General features: G+C 36.9%; 2 protein-coding genes across 2 annotated transcripts; one reads left to right on the top strand and one right to left on the bottom strand.

Annotated features, from left to right (window-relative positions):
* The first annotated feature begins 4,572 nt into the window (after positions 1-4,572).
* On the top strand, positions 4,573-8,972 carry Hrd3 (HMG-coA reductase degradation 3). Its single transcript, XM_067762306.1, has 7 exons — positions 4,573-5,386; positions 5,456-5,679; positions 5,809-6,330; positions 6,550-6,724; positions 6,788-7,271; positions 8,019-8,223; positions 8,292-8,972. Exons 1-7 carry the CDS (start codon positions 4,858-4,860, stop codon positions 8,616-8,618), a joined length of 2,466 nt encoding a protein of 821 aa, XP_067618407.1. The 5' UTR covers positions 4,573-4,857; the 3' UTR covers positions 8,619-8,972.
* Positions 8,973-9,737: 765 nt separating this feature from the next.
* On the bottom strand, positions 9,738-11,489 carry Rpt5 (26S proteasome regulatory subunit Rpt5). Its single transcript, XM_067762307.1, has 3 exons — positions 11,149-11,489; positions 10,668-11,088; positions 9,738-10,599 (listed from the first exon to the last, which is right to left on the bottom strand). Exons 1-3 carry the CDS (start codon positions 11,356-11,358, stop codon positions 9,944-9,946), a joined length of 1,287 nt encoding a protein of 428 aa, XP_067618408.1. The 5' UTR covers positions 11,359-11,489; the 3' UTR covers positions 9,738-9,943.
* Between the last annotated feature and the right edge of the window lie 6,089 nt (positions 11,490-17,578).

Raw genomic sequence — 17,578 nt, 5'->3', positions numbered from 1 at the left:
CATTTATTTGAAAAGCTGCAATAAACTTGCAAACAAACTTGTTTTAGAACCATTTAAAAACGTCTAAAGCCCCAAAAATGAATTATTACTTTGGCTGTACAAAGTTAATATTTACTATTCATGTTTCTTAATACCTGGATCGAAATGAACTCCATCAAATAGATACTTATGTACAAATTTCTTGTTCGAAATTATTTCTTGTACTTCTTAAACAAGCATTTTATCACATTTTTCTCTATAACTTAATGCGTATACCTTATTTTGAAGAAAACAAATTTAGATAAAACTCAGGATCGAGTAGTATATATATACATCTTCATATAAATTTTTTTTTTATAAATGATGAATTATAAATAAATTTGTAATTGATATGGGAATGCTGGCGTCGCCAATTATTTAGAAGGCATAAGGTAAGACAGGTAAGGGGCCACCGAGATTTAGGTGCGTCGGTGGCCATGGTTATTTGAGGGTGGGACAAGCACCGGGCGTCGCAACAACACCCGCGGCGCCCCCTATGTATATTCGGCCCTTTTCTTTTTTATTTTTAATTTTTTTCAGCTTTTTTTGTTATTATTTAATTTTTCAGCGTTTCTTTTGAGTTTGATTTAAACTGTTAGTAACCGGTCATCTCCGGTTCGGTAATTTTTTTTTGCGGTAATTTTTTTGAATTTTTGAATTTTTAAATTTTGGAATGTTAACGGGTTGTCCGTGGCATCCGGTTCGACCGGATGTCGTTTTGATTTGAATTTATAAGCGTTTTGAGTCGGTCTCTGCGCTTCTGTCAGTTTATTTTGATTTTGACAGCTGCTAGTTTGATAGGCATGATAGGAACTTTTTTCTGCTTATGGCGCAGGAACAGTAAGGTTGGCAAGGACCCGCCCCAGCCGACAATGACTAGCCACTGTGCACCAACACATCATGCCGACCGCCTTCCTTACTGCTCCCTTGTAAATGCGTATCCATAACAATCTGCGAGATAGAGATATTCAATTGCGGGAGCCAGCTGTCGCCCCTTGCGGCTGACTCGATTTAGTTTAACGATTGAGTGGTCTTGGATATTTGCTCATCACCTTCTGCTCTGCGTTTACGACCACCCACATTGTTGGAGCTATTGGGACCGCTGCTGCAATGTCGTGCAATATGACCTGGGTTGCCGCACTTGAAACATTTAATAACTCCGGCATTTTTCTGTTGTGATCCCTTCAGTGCTTCCAAAATAGTGTCTACCCAATCTGGTCTTTCCACTTCTACACGATGAGCTTTGTATGCTGGTTTACTCAATAGTGAGGCCGTTTCCTGAGTCAATGCATGTGATACCGTTTCAGAAAATGTCAGCTTTGGGTTTGCGTATGTAGCTCGCTTCGTTTCCACGTCCCGTATGCCATTTATGAAACTCTGGATTTTTACCCTTTCAGTGTATTCCACGGGTGCGTCCGCATTTGCAAGATGAGCCAATCTTTCAATATCTGAAGCAAACTCCTGCAATGTTTCATTTGCTTTTTGGTAGCGGTTTTGCAACTCAATTTGGAATATCTGTTTCCTATGCTCGCTTCCGTAACGTCTCTCTAAAGCGCTCATCAATGTTTCGTAGTGGTTCCGCTCGTACTCTGGGATGGTCTGTAAGATTTCCGCGGCAGGCCCTTTCAGTGCCACGAACAGAGCTGCAACTTTATCTTCAGCATTCCATTGGTTCACTGCTGCGGTCTTCTCAAACTGTAGCTTAAAGACCTGAAAAGGAACAGAACCGTCAAAGGATGGTGTCTTTACCTTTGGATTACTCGCTGAAACAGCTGGGCGGTTTAGTTGTAACTGCTCCATACGACCTTTTAACGCTTCTATTTCGGCATCAATTTTGTCCTCGAGTTGTAAAATTTTTGCATCCTGCTCTTCCAGTTTCACAAAGAGCTGCGCTGATACCTGTTCCGAAATTTGTGCCGACATTTCAGATATACGTGCCTCTTGCGCTTCCAGTTGAGATGCCAAATATGTCTTCTGTTCTTCCATCTTGGATGTTATACGTGTCTCCTGCGATTCTAGTTGTGATGCCATATATGTCTTCTGTTCTTCCATCTTGGATGTTATACGGTTCTCCTGCGATTCCATATATGTCTGCTGTTCTGCCAGTTGAGATGACACTGTCGATGTTTGAGCAGATATTGCAGCTAAAATCATGTTCAAGTCTGTACTGGTAACCGTCTGCGATGTTTCGTTCTTCTCTTCAATTTTTGTTGTCTCCTCGCCATCAAGATGAAAGACATGCTCTTCCACATCAATTCCTTCTGCTTCCATTGCTTCTCGTAGCCGTGCCTGAAGTTCGAGTTTAACGCCGCTTGTATTCAATCCACGGCTCTCCAACTCCTTCTTCAGTTGCGGGATCTTCAATTCACTTAACTTTGCCATGTCCTTGTTGTCCTCTAGAATTTATTCAACAATTCCTCTTCTGACACCAATTGTAACGAATTTTCTGCAAATCCTCTTATTTGCAATCCTCTGCTAAGTTCGAATCACTAAACTGTTGAATAAATAACTCCAATATTGAATGATGGAAAAATGGCCTTTATTAAGTACTTCACAATAACACTCAAACTGTGCAACGAATAGCTTAATAACCAAACTGATATCTTAAAGGAAACTGACTTTCAAAATAATAGTGCTATTGCTCGCTAGATATCGTCTTACTCGTAACTGCTTGACAATTCAAATCAAACTGAATTCCTTCTTACTCGCTGGCGCCGCTTTTATAGTTTACGCTGCATACTTCTAGGCTCTTCGATTTCCAGAAGTTACTAGTTGTTTCGGCTACAAAATCGCCAGCCACAACTACGTGCACAAATTATTGCTCTCTCTTGTGACAACTCAGATAAGGTATATGCATGTGTTTGTAGTTTACACTCTCCCGCACACACATAAGCGTATAAGTAAATTCATCGGTGTGTGACATCTCATCTCTCGCTGCCTTGTATGTAAATGTTGCTCGTCGGAATGTGTACATATGTGTAGACGCAATTATTGATTCGTTTATGTAGATACATAATGATTGAATTATTGATGTGCATTCACGTCACTGCTTAGATCGGCTTAGAGCTGGCAGCACTCCTTAGTTTTGCTAATATTCGTAACAATAATATCATCACGGCTAATAATCTAGTTCCTAGAAAAGGAACATTTGTGAACGCATAGGTTGTCTGTTGCGGATTAATTGTAGATTAGCGCATGTGTAAACGAAACTAAGTTGGACTGAAATAAATATGTATTTTAAACTACTCATTTGCGTATACGTCATACCTTTTTTTTTAATCCAAATTTAAAAACAACACTCCCTGGATGGTCCCCACAAATTCCGGTATCCCGTGATTGACATTTTTAAATCCCGTAACCCCAGAACTACAAACGCTCTTCGGGATTCGATGCCTTATTACCTATTGATGAGCATACTGCATTCTTTTAGAAATTAAACAAGTAATCGGATGAGGATTGCGATATAGTTCAGAATGAATTAAGACTAAATGAGATGGTTCGCTCTGAAAATTTGTACGGAATTCGACCTAGTTTGATATGTAATTCGAGACCGAACTGCAAATAGGATGGACTCTGAATTAACATTAAAAATGTAGGGAAAGGTGTCAGAAGACGGGTCTTGACCTCCGAAGGCGTAAAAGGTAAATTTTAGTTATGTCAAGAGATATGTAATATAAAAAAGGTGACAATTTTTATGGGAATTTTGATAATTTTGTTGAACATACTCGTATGTAGAAAGGCGTACTGCGCGGAAATAATTTTGAGTCCCAAACCGATGTTGACCAACGCAGGGTAATTTTTTATAATCGAGGCCGATTTTTCAGTATTTTTTTAGCTTTTTAGTTTCAGGAGTTGTGAGCTAAAGTCAAGAGTTACTCCAGCTTCGGCTTATGGATACAGAGGTCAAGACACGTTTTTGACATAACTCCCTGTAATTTATTACCCAAATGAGATAGTGACTACAATCAGCGGTAACGTTTTACAAGACGGTGCACCACCTAATTTTTATCAAAAATTATCGAAGGTGGTATCAAAAAATGTGTCTCGACCTCCGTTTTTAGAATCGGAAACAAAAAATTGGTTCAAATTTTCATGTGGTTGTTGTTTTTGCCAGATTTTTTGTACACACACACACACTAATGCAGAAAGGAGTTCTGGGTTATTTTTTTAAATCGAAAGCCTCCAACGCAGAAAGGTGTTCTATGCAAAAAAAAACTATGGATCGGGCCCCATATTTGGGACCCTGTCGGGATCATTTTACGGTTTTTTGTAAATAACTTTCGACAGAAATAAAATGTTTGATCTCCGCATTCGGATTCTTAAAATGGAGGGCGAGACATGTCTTTTGATACCACCTTTGATAATTTTTGATAAAAACTAGGTGGTGCACCGTTTTGAAAAACGTTACCTAATCAGCGAAGTCATGTGAACATCATAATATGCAACTAAATTTTGAACCACCCAAATATCCCCACCACCCACTCAGAAGTATTTCTTACGTATGGCAGCACTCGAAGTAAGTAAATCAGCTTATTTTGACATTTCGCAGCCAGTAAAAAAATATTGTCTTACGTGTGAATTGGACACAATTTGTATCGCTACCATAATATTCCAGTACAAATAATGCAACAAAGGGCAGAAAATTCATCATTGTACACGACATCATTTAAATAACATAATAATCAACTACCCCATCAGTTATGATTATCTGTTCACATGCAAAAGACTAAAAAATAAACGTTACCAAAATCACAAGTATTTGAAACAAATATAAAGATATTAGAAATATTTTCCAAACGCCACGCTATATACATAGAGTTGTAAACCTTAGCCAAAAATATGAAAATTCGCTACAAATCTATTACTTTATTGCTGCTGCCATCGCTTCTTATTGTTCATATCGCAACAGGCGATTTGCAAGGTCCTATTCCCACAACGCAAAAAGATGTCGCCGGCAAGGAAGCAACACAGCAGGGAACAACAACAGCTGCCCCGACTGGGCAAGCGGAAACATCGACAGCTGCTACAACAACAACAGCTGAAAATACAGAACGTACAACACCGGAAGTAGATGAAAGCAGCACCACTGCAAGAAATGACCGCAAAGCCGCTAACTACGTCGCTGAAGATGCATCAACCACTGAGGCTTCTGCTACGGACCAAACAAATCCAAGTACTACAACAGTAAGTGCGATAACAGCTTTTGAAACAGAATTTGGGCAGCGAACCAAAATATTACAACAGGCATTATTTGAACGTCTTTGGAACGAAAAACTGGTACGAGAAAAGTTAAAAGAACAAATCGAAGAAATAGAAGCACGTCGCAAAGATACACACGTAGCTGATCCAACGCCAAAAGATGTTGAAGGTACAGCGTTAAGTTTCTATATGAAGAATAGTTAAATAGAATTTTTTTATTTTGTAATATTAATGACAGCTCAATCGCTCTATGAAATAGCAATGGATATGCTTGCAAAGCCACGCAGTGATAAAGCTGTAGCTTACAGATTCATAACTCGTGCAGCAGAAATGAATCATTTTAAAGCACGTGCAGAATTAGCCTGGGCGCATCTACTAGGTCACCATGCTGAATTGAATTTTGAATTTGCCGCTTCAGAATTTGATGAGCTAGCAAAAGAAGGAGTGCCTGAAGCGAATATGGTACGTTTTCAATAGATACCATTTCAACAAGTACAGCCGAAAAAAAGCGATGAATACTTTTAATGAAATCGGCGTTTGGTGTGAACAATTTATTTAACAATACTATTTTCACTTATTTTACTCCCTTAGGGTTTGGCATTCTTATATTCTGTTGGTGTCGGCGGTAAAAATGTAAGTCAGCCACTGACTTTAATTCACCTAACATTAGCCGCATTGGGTGAACATACTTTTGCCCAAATGGCGTTGGGTTATCGTTATTCATTCGGAATTAATGTACCGGCAAAATGTGAGACGGCATTAATGTATTATAAGAAAGTAGCAAAAAAAGTAGCAGCAAAGGTTACTTTCTCTAACGGGCCTATGGTACACCGAGTACGTCTATTAGACGAATCTGAAAACCCGGGTAGTCAAGAGACGGAAATCGTGGATTACTATCAGTTGCTGGCCGATAAAGGAGACGTCCAATCACAGGTGGGTCTTGGCCAACTGTATTATCAAGGAGGCAAAGCAATTCAACAAGACCATCAGAAGGCATTGGAATATTTTACACAAGCGGCAAATGCTGGAAATGCAATTGGTTTTGCATTTTTAGGTAAACTTTACTTGGAGGGAAGCGAATTCATTAAAGCTGACAACGAGACAGCATTAAAAGTAAGTGTAAAATGTTATATAGATATAGACGGCTGGCAGGAAAAAATGAGCTGCAAAAATAGTGGAATATAAAAGGAACAACCCCTATAGCTCCCATTTACTACCACTTTTTTATATCGGATATGAATTAAAGTTTCGCTCTCAATAATTTGACTCATAAAAACCTCCTTTTCCATTTGTATGAAAGTTTATTAAAAGTTTGACTTTTTTTTTTTTTAGTATTTCAAAAAAGCCGCCGAATTAGGTGATCCAGTAGGACAAAGTGGTTTGGGATTAATGTATTTGAAAGGACTTGGTGTGCCAAAGGATTCACTTAAAGCGCTGAACTATTTTACCCAAGCAGCAGATCAAGGTTGGGTAGATGGGCAACTTCAATTGGGCAATATGTACTTTAGTAAGTATTTCAAAATTTAATAGCTTTACAAAATATTCTAAAGATTTCAATATTTTCTTGTAGCGGGAAATGGCGTTAAAACCGACTATAAATTAGCGCTTAAATATTTCAACTTGGCTTCACAATCAGGCCATGTTTTGGCTTACTACAACTTGGGTATAATGCACGCTTATGGTATGGGCATGTTGCGTTCATGTCCTGCAGCTGTAGAATTCTTCAAAAATGTTGCTGAGCGTGGCCGGTGGAGTACAAATATGATGCACGCCTACAATGATTATAAAAATTATCGCATTAAAGAAGCATTCATGCAATATGCATTGTTAGCCGAACTAGGATATGAAGTTGCGCAAAGTAATGCCGCTTTTCTTTTGGATCGTGGTGAAATTGGTGTATTCCATAACCGACATGAAGAACTCATACGTGGATTCTATTATTGGAAAAGAGCGGCAGCTCAAGGTTATTCATCAGCACAAGTGAAATTGGGTGATTATTACTATTATGGTTGGGGTACGAATGTAGATTTTGAAATGGCTGCAGCATTATATAGGTGAGTGTTAGAAGAAAAATGTACGCAATTTTGAAAGTAAAAAGTCAATAAGGAATTATATACTTCAAGCCCCGCAGTCGGCTAACAGTCAAGTCGTAACCAAAATGATCCAAGCTATTATAAAGCTATTTCTCTCTTAATTTCTCTAATTACAACAAAGATCAATACTTTTTTTAAGCGCCTAGTTCGAGTAAATAACAACCCCAGCGGGTTAGGGGCCTATAAATATACCCGCTGTAGGTATTACCTGTCTTAATAGACAACTAAAATACCAAATTGATGCAAGCGCAAAATATAGCTTCTCCAACCCTCACCTACCCGTGGCAAATCCTGCATCATTAACAGCCGCGGCTCTGACCCGAACTTCTGATGGATCTTGGGGGTAGGAGGGCGTTATGGCATGGAAGGTTTCATATGTTCATACCAAATAGTTCCCGAAATGGTGGGACTAGTACCTTTATGGTACTTGTTACCGGAACGTACCGGATCTGCATCCCGCAAAGGACCATCACCATCGATAACACTCCCCAAGACCTTCGTGGAGTGTCCTTTTCACTACTACAACAACAACAGTAAATAACAAAGTTTTTGTTTATTTCGCAAATGGTTCAGAAGTATTTTAAAATTATTAAACCTGATGGGTGGTTTCCTCTAGGTTACTCCCATGAATATGCCATATAAAATTTATTTTCCCGAACACACTAGACACAGTTTAAGTTTTGATTTATTATTTTAAAAACTTTTAAGGAAAGCATCTGAGCAACAATATAATGCGCAAGCCATGTTCAATCTTGGCTACATGCACGAACAGGGACTGGGAATGAAAAAGGACTGGCACTTAGCAAAACGTTTATATGATCTAGCTGCTGAAACGAATGCCGATGCTAAAGTACCGGTGGCAATAGCGCTCCTAAAATTACAAATACTAACAAAAATTGAAGCTATTAAGGAGGTATGCATCTATTGCTTAAATATTGGAAACATTTATTAAATGCATATTTCTTTAAATTTTTATTTTAGTCACCATATAAATTTATATTCTATATGGATGAAAATATTACCGCTAACTGGGATTTGTACATGATCACAATATTAACGCTTTTGTTGGGATTTATTATGTATACAAGGCGTCCATATCAACAACAACCGGTGGAACAACAGCAACCAGCGGAGCAACAACAGCAACCAGCGGAGCAACAACAGCAGCCAACTGATCAGCAACTGCATCAACCAGGTGATCTTCAACAAGACTTAGCTGATCCACAACAACCCGCGGAACAACAACAGCAATCAGTTAAACCACAACAATCACCTGACGAACAGCAAGAACAGCAACCACCGGAATAGTGCGTTTGAGCATATGTAATTTTTTGAAAATTTTGGAATAAGCAAAAACAACCCCCCCATTTTAAACATTAATAATTTTATAGGTGTAATTTGTTGATATATAGGTATATATAACAGTTACTAATTTAATGTTGTTTGTTGCTTTAACTCTACCACAGCTAATTCCCTATAAAATCATTGCTCAGCGTAATGTAAGATGAATATGAATTACTTGGTTTTTCTATTTTTCCTTTATTATGAGTAATTTCGAAACACCTGCTTTACAATACCCAGTCAAATGTATAGTATGTGCAAACGGATGGACCCTTAAAATTTTTTGATAAAAGTTGTTTAAATAAATTATTTTATACCATACGCTTATTCATTAATTTTGTTGAGGAAAACATTTTGGGTCGCTGAAAGAATTGATGAGTCATTCCAAATAAAGTAAATTTAACAGGAAATAATACCCACAAATTGACAAAATATGTGCTTATGGAGGGATCAAATTAGAAAAACTTATGTTTTTTCATATGTATATTTCTTTCAAGCTTTTAGTACATGATTTTTATAAGTATGAAAACGTGAAGGGTACTTCTTGGAACGTTGCTAGGGTAAAAACATCGTACCAACATCGTGCCTTAATCACCGAACAAGTTTCCTTGGACTCCCGTTAGAGGATATTGAATGACAATTTATGAATGATCGCATCGTTTTAATGGAGCTAAGCACAAGGAAACTTGCTGTTTTAATAAGGATGGACTAAAGAGAGAGGCGTTGGTCCCATATTGCAATTGAAAATATGGTTGGTGTCATAAAAGAGTCATGAATGTCGTGAATGATTTACCGGCATAGCACTTGACCGACCGAATATGAATGAGGCTGTGGGCCTCTTTTAATTCAAAAGGCTGAAATCTCCAGTTTCATTTATATTCCTGATTTCTATGTTTTGTTATAACCGCAAAAACACTCCTAATGGTTCGGCTGAGTGTTGCTATTGTCGACAGTCCTTCTGAGGTTATGATTGCGGTACGCTTCGTCTGGTACTAGCTCAACTGCTTATGACGCAGTTTTTTTAACGCCCGCAGATTTCATTGTTGCATATAGAAAACGATTAAAGACACATAAAAAGCATTGCAATTTATATGTATTTATAAATAGTTGTTTATTTATGCATGTATTAAATTTTGTTTTATACAAATGCACAATCGTTTGGATCTTTATAATTATATTTTAATTTTTATTATATTTAAGTCTACCGATGCTTTCACAAAAATTAAATATATAAGTGAAATCCTAAAAGCTCCGTTGAAATGGGAAAAAGCGATATTTTCATCTGACGACTTTCAAGCGTAGTAGTTAAGATTAGCTTTCTTCTTTGCTTGTACTTCCATGATAGCATCCATAAAGTCTTCATGCGTAACAGATGTTGCATTCCGACGCAACGCAATCATACCAGCTTCTACACACACAGCTTTACATTGTGCGCCATTAAAATCATCGGTGGAACGTGATAACTCCTCGAAATTAACATCTGTGCTAACATTCATTTTTCGCGAATGTATTTGCATAATGCGTGCACGTGCCTCCTCATTTGGATGTGGGAATTCAATTTTACGATCAAGACGCCCTGAACGTAATAAAGCTGGATCGAGTATATCAACACGATTTGTTGCTGCAATTACTTTGATATCTGCAGTAGAGCTAAAACCATCCAATTGATTCAATAATTCCAACATAGTACGTTGTACCTCACGATCACCCGCTTTTTCTGAATCAAAACGTTTTGTACCAATAGCATCCAATTCGTCGATAAAAATTATAGCTGGCGCTTTCTCTTTAGCTAATGCAAAGGCATCGCGTACTAACTTGGCACCATCACCAATAAACATCTGTACCAACTGTGGACCAGCCAACTTTAAGAAAGTAGATTTTGTTTGTGCAGCACAAGCACGCGCTAATAGTGTTTTACCAGTACCAGGTGGACCGTACAAAAGAACGCCTTTGATATATAAATAAAGAAATCATGAGTACGTATTACTTAAACGTTAACTATAACGATTTGAATACCTTTTGGTGGATGAATACCCAAAGTTTTGAATTTTTCTTTATGTGTCATTGGCAATACCACAGCCTCAATTAACTCTTGTATCTGTTTGTCCAAGCCTCCAATATCGGAATATTGTTCTGTCGGCCTTTCATCAACCTCCATAGCTTTAACACGAGCGTCATACTCAGCAGGTAATGTTTCCAGAATCAAATAAGAGTCTTTGTTTACACCAACCAAATCACCCGGTTTTAATTTTTCTGCATCAACCAACCCAATGACTGGTAGGAAATAAGCCTGACGCGTTGAGGTCTTAATTACCGCACATTTGCCTTTTCTTTGGTTGTCCAATACAAGGACGGCTCCATCGTCTTCTTCTTCTTGAGGATCCACGTCTAACAACTCAATTACATTTGAAACCAAATACGGCAAAGTTTTGTTTACCTAATAAAAGACATTAATCTCATTATTTTTCTACAAATAGTAATTCAGTTTGCTACTGACTTTAATTTTCTCCGTATTATCCTTGATTTTTTCATTTTGTGCCTGGATTTCGTGTGTAATACGCATAACCTCACTCTTCATAATTTTGATTTCATTGTCCATTAGACGCGTTCGGCTCACAATCTCATCGGTGGGCATACGGAGGACTTCTTCTCCTAATGTTTCTTCACCATCTTCCCAAATTGATTTATCTTCAAGTGTAGTCGCCATTTTCAAACCGATTTATTAATATATGAATGCTTATTTAAAGAAATTTCTCAAATACTGACAAAAAATATCTGCAGATTTTCCAATATTCGATGACTTGTAAATTTTTGTTTTGTGCCAAGTTTGACATTTGGCTTTTGCTTGAAGTTTATATGTTTGTTTCATAACTAGCCGGGTAAAACTCGGACTAAACTTGAAAAAAAACAGGCCACATTACTATTTCACATTTGTATTCGCCACAAAACTTATTTTAAAAGGGGTAATAAATCGACGTCAGATTGAAGTTTATGTACGACTTTAGCTTTGACAATAAAGCCGAAAGTGAACAGAATCAATGTTTGGCGGTAGGACGTAACGAAAAGTGGTAAAAGTCTAGAACACCGACCGATCGCTAGTACGCTTCTAAAAATATAGGTAAAGGTGTAAAACGACGTGTGTTGACCTCGACAGCAATAGTCAGAAGGAAATTTTAAGTCGTTCAAATGATATTGACGAAAAACTGAAAAATTTCCCAGGGTCCCTGCAGAACCGGATATGGGAAGCGCCCGTTGTTAACTTATGTCGCTTTCAAAGTAACCCTACAAGATTCATATGTAAATTCGTCGTAATTGTCACCGTCGATAAAATTTTCAATGGTAAAGGCTTGGTTTCCTCCAACAAGCCGCTCGGAGATTCTTTTGTGATTTTTCCAATACTTGCTAATTATTTTCATAAAATAATTTTAATATATGACAAAGTGTTTACCGCTTTGAGTATAGTAGTGGGAAAAAATGTTGATAAACGAATTTTCACCGCCATAATGGCCGTAATATTTAGTGCTCGCCGCCATATTATTTTACGGTGAACTGCACCGTCTTCTCACATAATAACTTTTACATTGCAACGTTTTTGACGAGGTGGTCTTCCGACCCCAGCGGGTTAGGGTGTCAGAATATTCCCGCGGTAGGTAAGAGGTGACTAAAATACGATTTAAGGGGCTGTGTAGCGCAACCCTTCAGGTTGCCAGCGCAATATATAGCTTCTCCAATCCCAATTGTCAACCTCACCTATCCGCTGCGAATCCTGTTTCACTAACAGACGAGGCTCTGGCGACCCCAAGCTCCTCATGGAACTTGGGGTGGGGAGGGAGGGGATGGCCTGAAGGTTTAATGTGGCCACATAAATCGTTCCCGAGATGGTCGGTCTAGCACCTTAATGGTGCTGTGGTACCGGAGCGTACCGGATGTGTATCCGGCAAAAGACCATTACATCGATAACACTCCCCAAAGCCTTCGGGGAGCAACCTTATCGCTACAACAACAACAACAGGTGTATAACCGTTTTTGACGTTTTTACGCAATGAAAAAATTTCAAGTTTCTCAAATGCACATATACATATATATTGTTTGCACAAACAGAAACAAATTTTAATATTTAACTTTTGTTTATTTTGTTATTTCCTGCCAGACCAGAATAGAGAACAGTTATACCTCTTTATTGTTTTATCGTGGTTTTACCCATTCAAGGTGATTACGGTGGTCAAGGTATCTTTCGATTGAAGAAACTTTATCTCCGGCTTCAAGCTGGAGACATTGGTGCTTTATCGGTAACCGTATCGGTAACCTTATAACAGCTGATTTGACCAACCTTATGAGAATCAATGCAATCGATTATTGGTGCCGCTAAGGTCGTAACCGTATCGTAGCCAACCAATTGGGTTTTGGTTTACCGTCGTAACGGTAAACAGCAGATTACGTTAGGGATACGGATACAGCGATACGACATAAGCTGGAGACATTGGTGCTTTATCGGTAACCGTATCGGTAACCTTACAACAGCTGATTCGACCAACCTTATGAGAATCAATGCAATCGATTATTGGTGCCGCTAAGGTCGTAACCGTATCGTAGCCAACCAATTGGGTTTTGGTTAACCGTCGTAACGATAAACAGCTGATTACGTTAGGGATACGGATAGAGCGATACGACATATGGCACCAATGACTCCGGCTTCAGATTATTAGATACACAGGCCCCTATACATGGTTCAACTATATGGTTGGCTCATCTGTAAAGCAACAAATTATGTCTGTTCAAATTGTCAAAATCTGTGTATTGGTATTAGGCGAATGGAATGAAATGAAAACATAAAACATAGCAGTTTTTGTGTGTGGTAAGAAAATGTTGTCAATGTGTTGGTTTCATTTTGAGTTTGCCATCTCCTTTTGACAATCCCATCGACCATGCAATGATAAAAATAAAATCAGCTGATGAGACAAGCCAACCATATAATTGAGCCATGCCCCTATTATGAAAATTTTTCGATCTTCGCTGGCTATAGAACATCGAAAATCGAATTTGAAATTGGTATTATGACATCTAATATCTGTCGAAATTTTGGTTGTGTATCTAATTTTGAAGCGAATAGAAATTTGTTGTCGACGCTGTATCGAATTAGAAGAAAATGCTTGAAACGTAAGTTTTTGTGTTTATCTTCTACTTTTCTGCTACCTATTTGAATTAATCGTATACATTGTATGATGCTTTATTTTTATTAAAATTAATATCTACACAAAAATTATTTAAAAGAAAATGTTATATTTTCATGATGAAAAATTTAATAATAATGAAAATTTTTGAAAATAGAAAAATCAATATTGAAAATTTAAATATTGTAAAACATATTAAGGTAATAGTCTAGTTGAGGGGTCGACTGCTAATAAGCTACCAAAAATATCGAGAGAGGTGTCAAAAGTCGCGTATTAATCTCGAGAACGATAATCCGAAGGCGGAAAAGAAAAATGTTATCTCTGTCCGGAGATATTTGCAGTTGAAGTTGGCGATTTTCAAGTGGTTGTTGTTGTGTTTGTACCCACAAAAAATTTGTGCATCACCGTGGCGGTAGCCACGGTTATACCACACATCCGGACTTGGAATGGCGTAGCCCAGGGTTATTTGTTATAAGCGCGGCCGAAGGCCGCCAACGCAGAAAGGTGTTCTGCGCAAAAATACTATGGATCCCACCCCCGGTTTCGGAGATAACCGCGGGTCTTTTTTCGGGTTTTCGTTAATATATTTTGAACGAGTTAACATTTTTATTTTCCGCCTTCGGATTATTAACACTGATGTCAAGACGCGTCGTTTGACACCTCTCTCGAAGTTTTTGGTAGCGTATTAGCAGTCGACCCCTCAACTAGACTATTACCCATATTAAAATTACTAAGTTCAAAGTAACATAATAATAAAGTTAAATAAAAATAATTGAGTTAATATAATTTAAGAACCCTACATATAGGTCCAAGGTCGTGATTACAAAACAACTGCTCGGAAGACTCGTTTCAAAAATTGCACAAAATCCGTTTATAACAAAAGGAACTTGCAGAAAGGATCAGGTAGAAAAAAATCCCGAGTGCATTCTCGTACCCGATGCTCATTTGAGACAATCCCTAGCGCAAAATCTGAGAATTGTGGCCAATTTCAAAAAGGTTGGATCCATGAACGCTTCTATGGTCATTATGAAGTTAAGTTTTTAACACATGTATCATGTTTATAAAGCTACAATTACGTGTTGAAATTCATTTCAACGTTTTATACTTCTGGCTAGTGCCAGTACTTAAGCTGTTTTCTTCATAATAAATAATTTTGCTTTTATTTTATTTGACAGATCATAACTACAGGCGCATTACGATTTTGACATTTGTCCATCGAATAAACAGAAACAAAAGTTGTTTTTTTGTTTGGCAAACGAGCTTGAAAAAGCGCTTCAACTAGCTAAACAGCATTGTTTACTATAGCTGTATTTCGTTGCTAACTAGTACAATTAAAACACTAGCTAGCTTACCGAATTGCATGGAAAGCAACATTAAAAAGTAATCGAGTTGAGTTGGCTAAGCGCTTTCAGTTGAAACCGCTTAGGTAATTGTCGACCTGATTGATAGTGGTGCATATTCAAAAATAGGGCACTATTGTGAACGAGCGAATGAAATGAACATACGAATGTGCAGATAAACAAAAATAACAAAATAACAGCGTGGCGGTAGGGCATACATACAAACAAACACACGCATTTCATGTATTTTGTTTTTGTAATTCTCTGGTTGAGTGTCAAAAACATACTGCGCTAGAAGTAGAAATGTCATAGCAGCGCAGAAAAGTAACAATTAGCTAATAAACCTCCACCATCTGTATGGTTTTGGCATAATGAAACTCTTTAGCTAGTTTAAGCGTTTTCTTCAAACTCGCTTGAAAAAAAAAATACACCTTATATAGTTTGGCAGCTTATTTTGAGGTTATGTTGCGAATAGAGTGGAAGGCAGGGGACTAGGCAGTCGACTGAAACCGCTTAGCCAACTCAACTCGATTACTTTTTATTGTTGCTTTCCATGCAATTCGGTAAACTAGTTAGTGTTTTAATAGTAGTAGTTAGCAACGAAATACAACTAAAGTACATGGAATGTTCATTTATGTTTGTAGGTGTTTCACCACGTAGCCGTGTTTTTTACAAGCGTATACGTTTACCTTCGTGCGTACAAAAACGCTTATCCTGGCTTAGATATTGGTTAGAAACCCATCTAGCGGCAGTGGTTAAATAACTAGCCACAGAACAGGGTGTACCAAAACGGAGATACAAGTGGCGATAATGTATAACATATAGCTGAATAAGTTGCGATGAATAGTGGACACGCACCATTTTAAGACGTGATACATAGAATTAGTGTAGAGGTGAAACACAGACACTTATTTCAGTTACATCTGAGCATAATGCGTTTTGAAATTTAGTGGTACACATTTTACTCGCAGCAATTTCAGAGGTGTATTTAAAGTTTGACGCTTATCAGTCCATATAAAGTTTAAGCGTAAACGTCTATAGATGTAAAAAAAAAAACACAGGTGTTCCGTATTGACAACATATATTACAACATATATGTAGGTGTTGAACTTGCAATAATGCTAAAGTTATTTCATTTCATTTCATTTATTTATTACGGCAAAAAAGCCTAATTCATAAATTAAATTATATTACAATTTACTATCTTATTGCTAAGGTTTTAAAATATGCATAAAGTTTTGCTTTAAAAGCTACGATTTCATTACAACTTTTTATATCTATAGGCAGTTCATTGAAACTTTTTAGACCTTTATAAAAAATATTTTGCTGATCTATTTCAGTTCTGAATAAAGGCAGTTTGAAATTGTGTTTATTCCTTGTATTAATGTTATGTGTTTGCTTAACTAATACTACGTTTTTACTTAGATATTCAGGTACATTTTCACTTTTAATATTAAATATAAACTTCATAGCGTGAACAAAAAATCTTTTGCTTGACACTTAACCAGTTCAAACTTCTCAGCATATCAGCCCTACGAGTATCTCTAGGTTTTTTAAGAATAAATCTCATACATCTCTTTTGCATCTTTTGAAGTTTATCTATTTCTTTGTCTGACACAATGAATAGAATAGATGGGCAGTTTACAAAGTGCGGTTCTATAATGGACTTATATATAATTATTTTGTACTTTTTTTGAACATATTTGGATGTTCTCTGCATAACCCCAATTTTTTCGCAACTTTCTTGACTGTGTAGTTTATATGTTCTTCAAACTTGTTTATCTATTATAATAATTGTTATCTATTATAATTCCCAAATATTTTATTCAGTCAACTTTTTGTATGCTTTCATCATTTATTTTTAAACCAATTATATCCTCATTAACGTTCCTCCTTGTTATTATCATAAATTTCGTTTTATTTATATTAAGTTTCAGTCTATTTCCGCACAACCATTTATACAGGTTATTCAGTTCATGTTGTATTTTAGAAAGCGCAGAATTAATATTATTCTCACTAATCATTATTAATGCATCATCAGCGAATAGTTTAATTTCACAACCTTCAATAGTGTTAACTATATCATTAATATAAATTTAGAACAGTATCGGTGCCAAACTGAAACAATTATTTAAAATTATGTTAACCACTCAGTATTTACAAATTAAATTTTGAATTTCCCTACTTATCAATACAATTTGATTATTCTTTCTGACTTAGTAATGAGTTATCATTCAATTAAACAAAAGAAGGAATCATTTTTGAAGTCCTTTGATGATTAAATTTGAATATTTCATAAAAATCAACAAAAAGAATAATCATACCTTTGATGATCAAAAACTGAATATAGTTTTTCAATTACATTTTGGTGTCATATTTGAATCAAATGTCTTTACTTTAGATGATCAAAAATTAA

The sequence above is a fragment of the Eurosta solidaginis genome, chromosome 1 (assembly GCF_040869045.1).
Source record: "Eurosta solidaginis isolate ZX-2024a chromosome 1, ASM4086904v1, whole genome shotgun sequence".
Classification (NCBI taxonomy): domain Eukaryota; kingdom Metazoa; phylum Arthropoda; class Insecta; order Diptera; family Tephritidae; genus Eurosta; species Eurosta solidaginis.
Note: the sequence above shows the minus strand (reverse complement) of the source record. Positions and strands in the feature narration are given on the sequence as shown.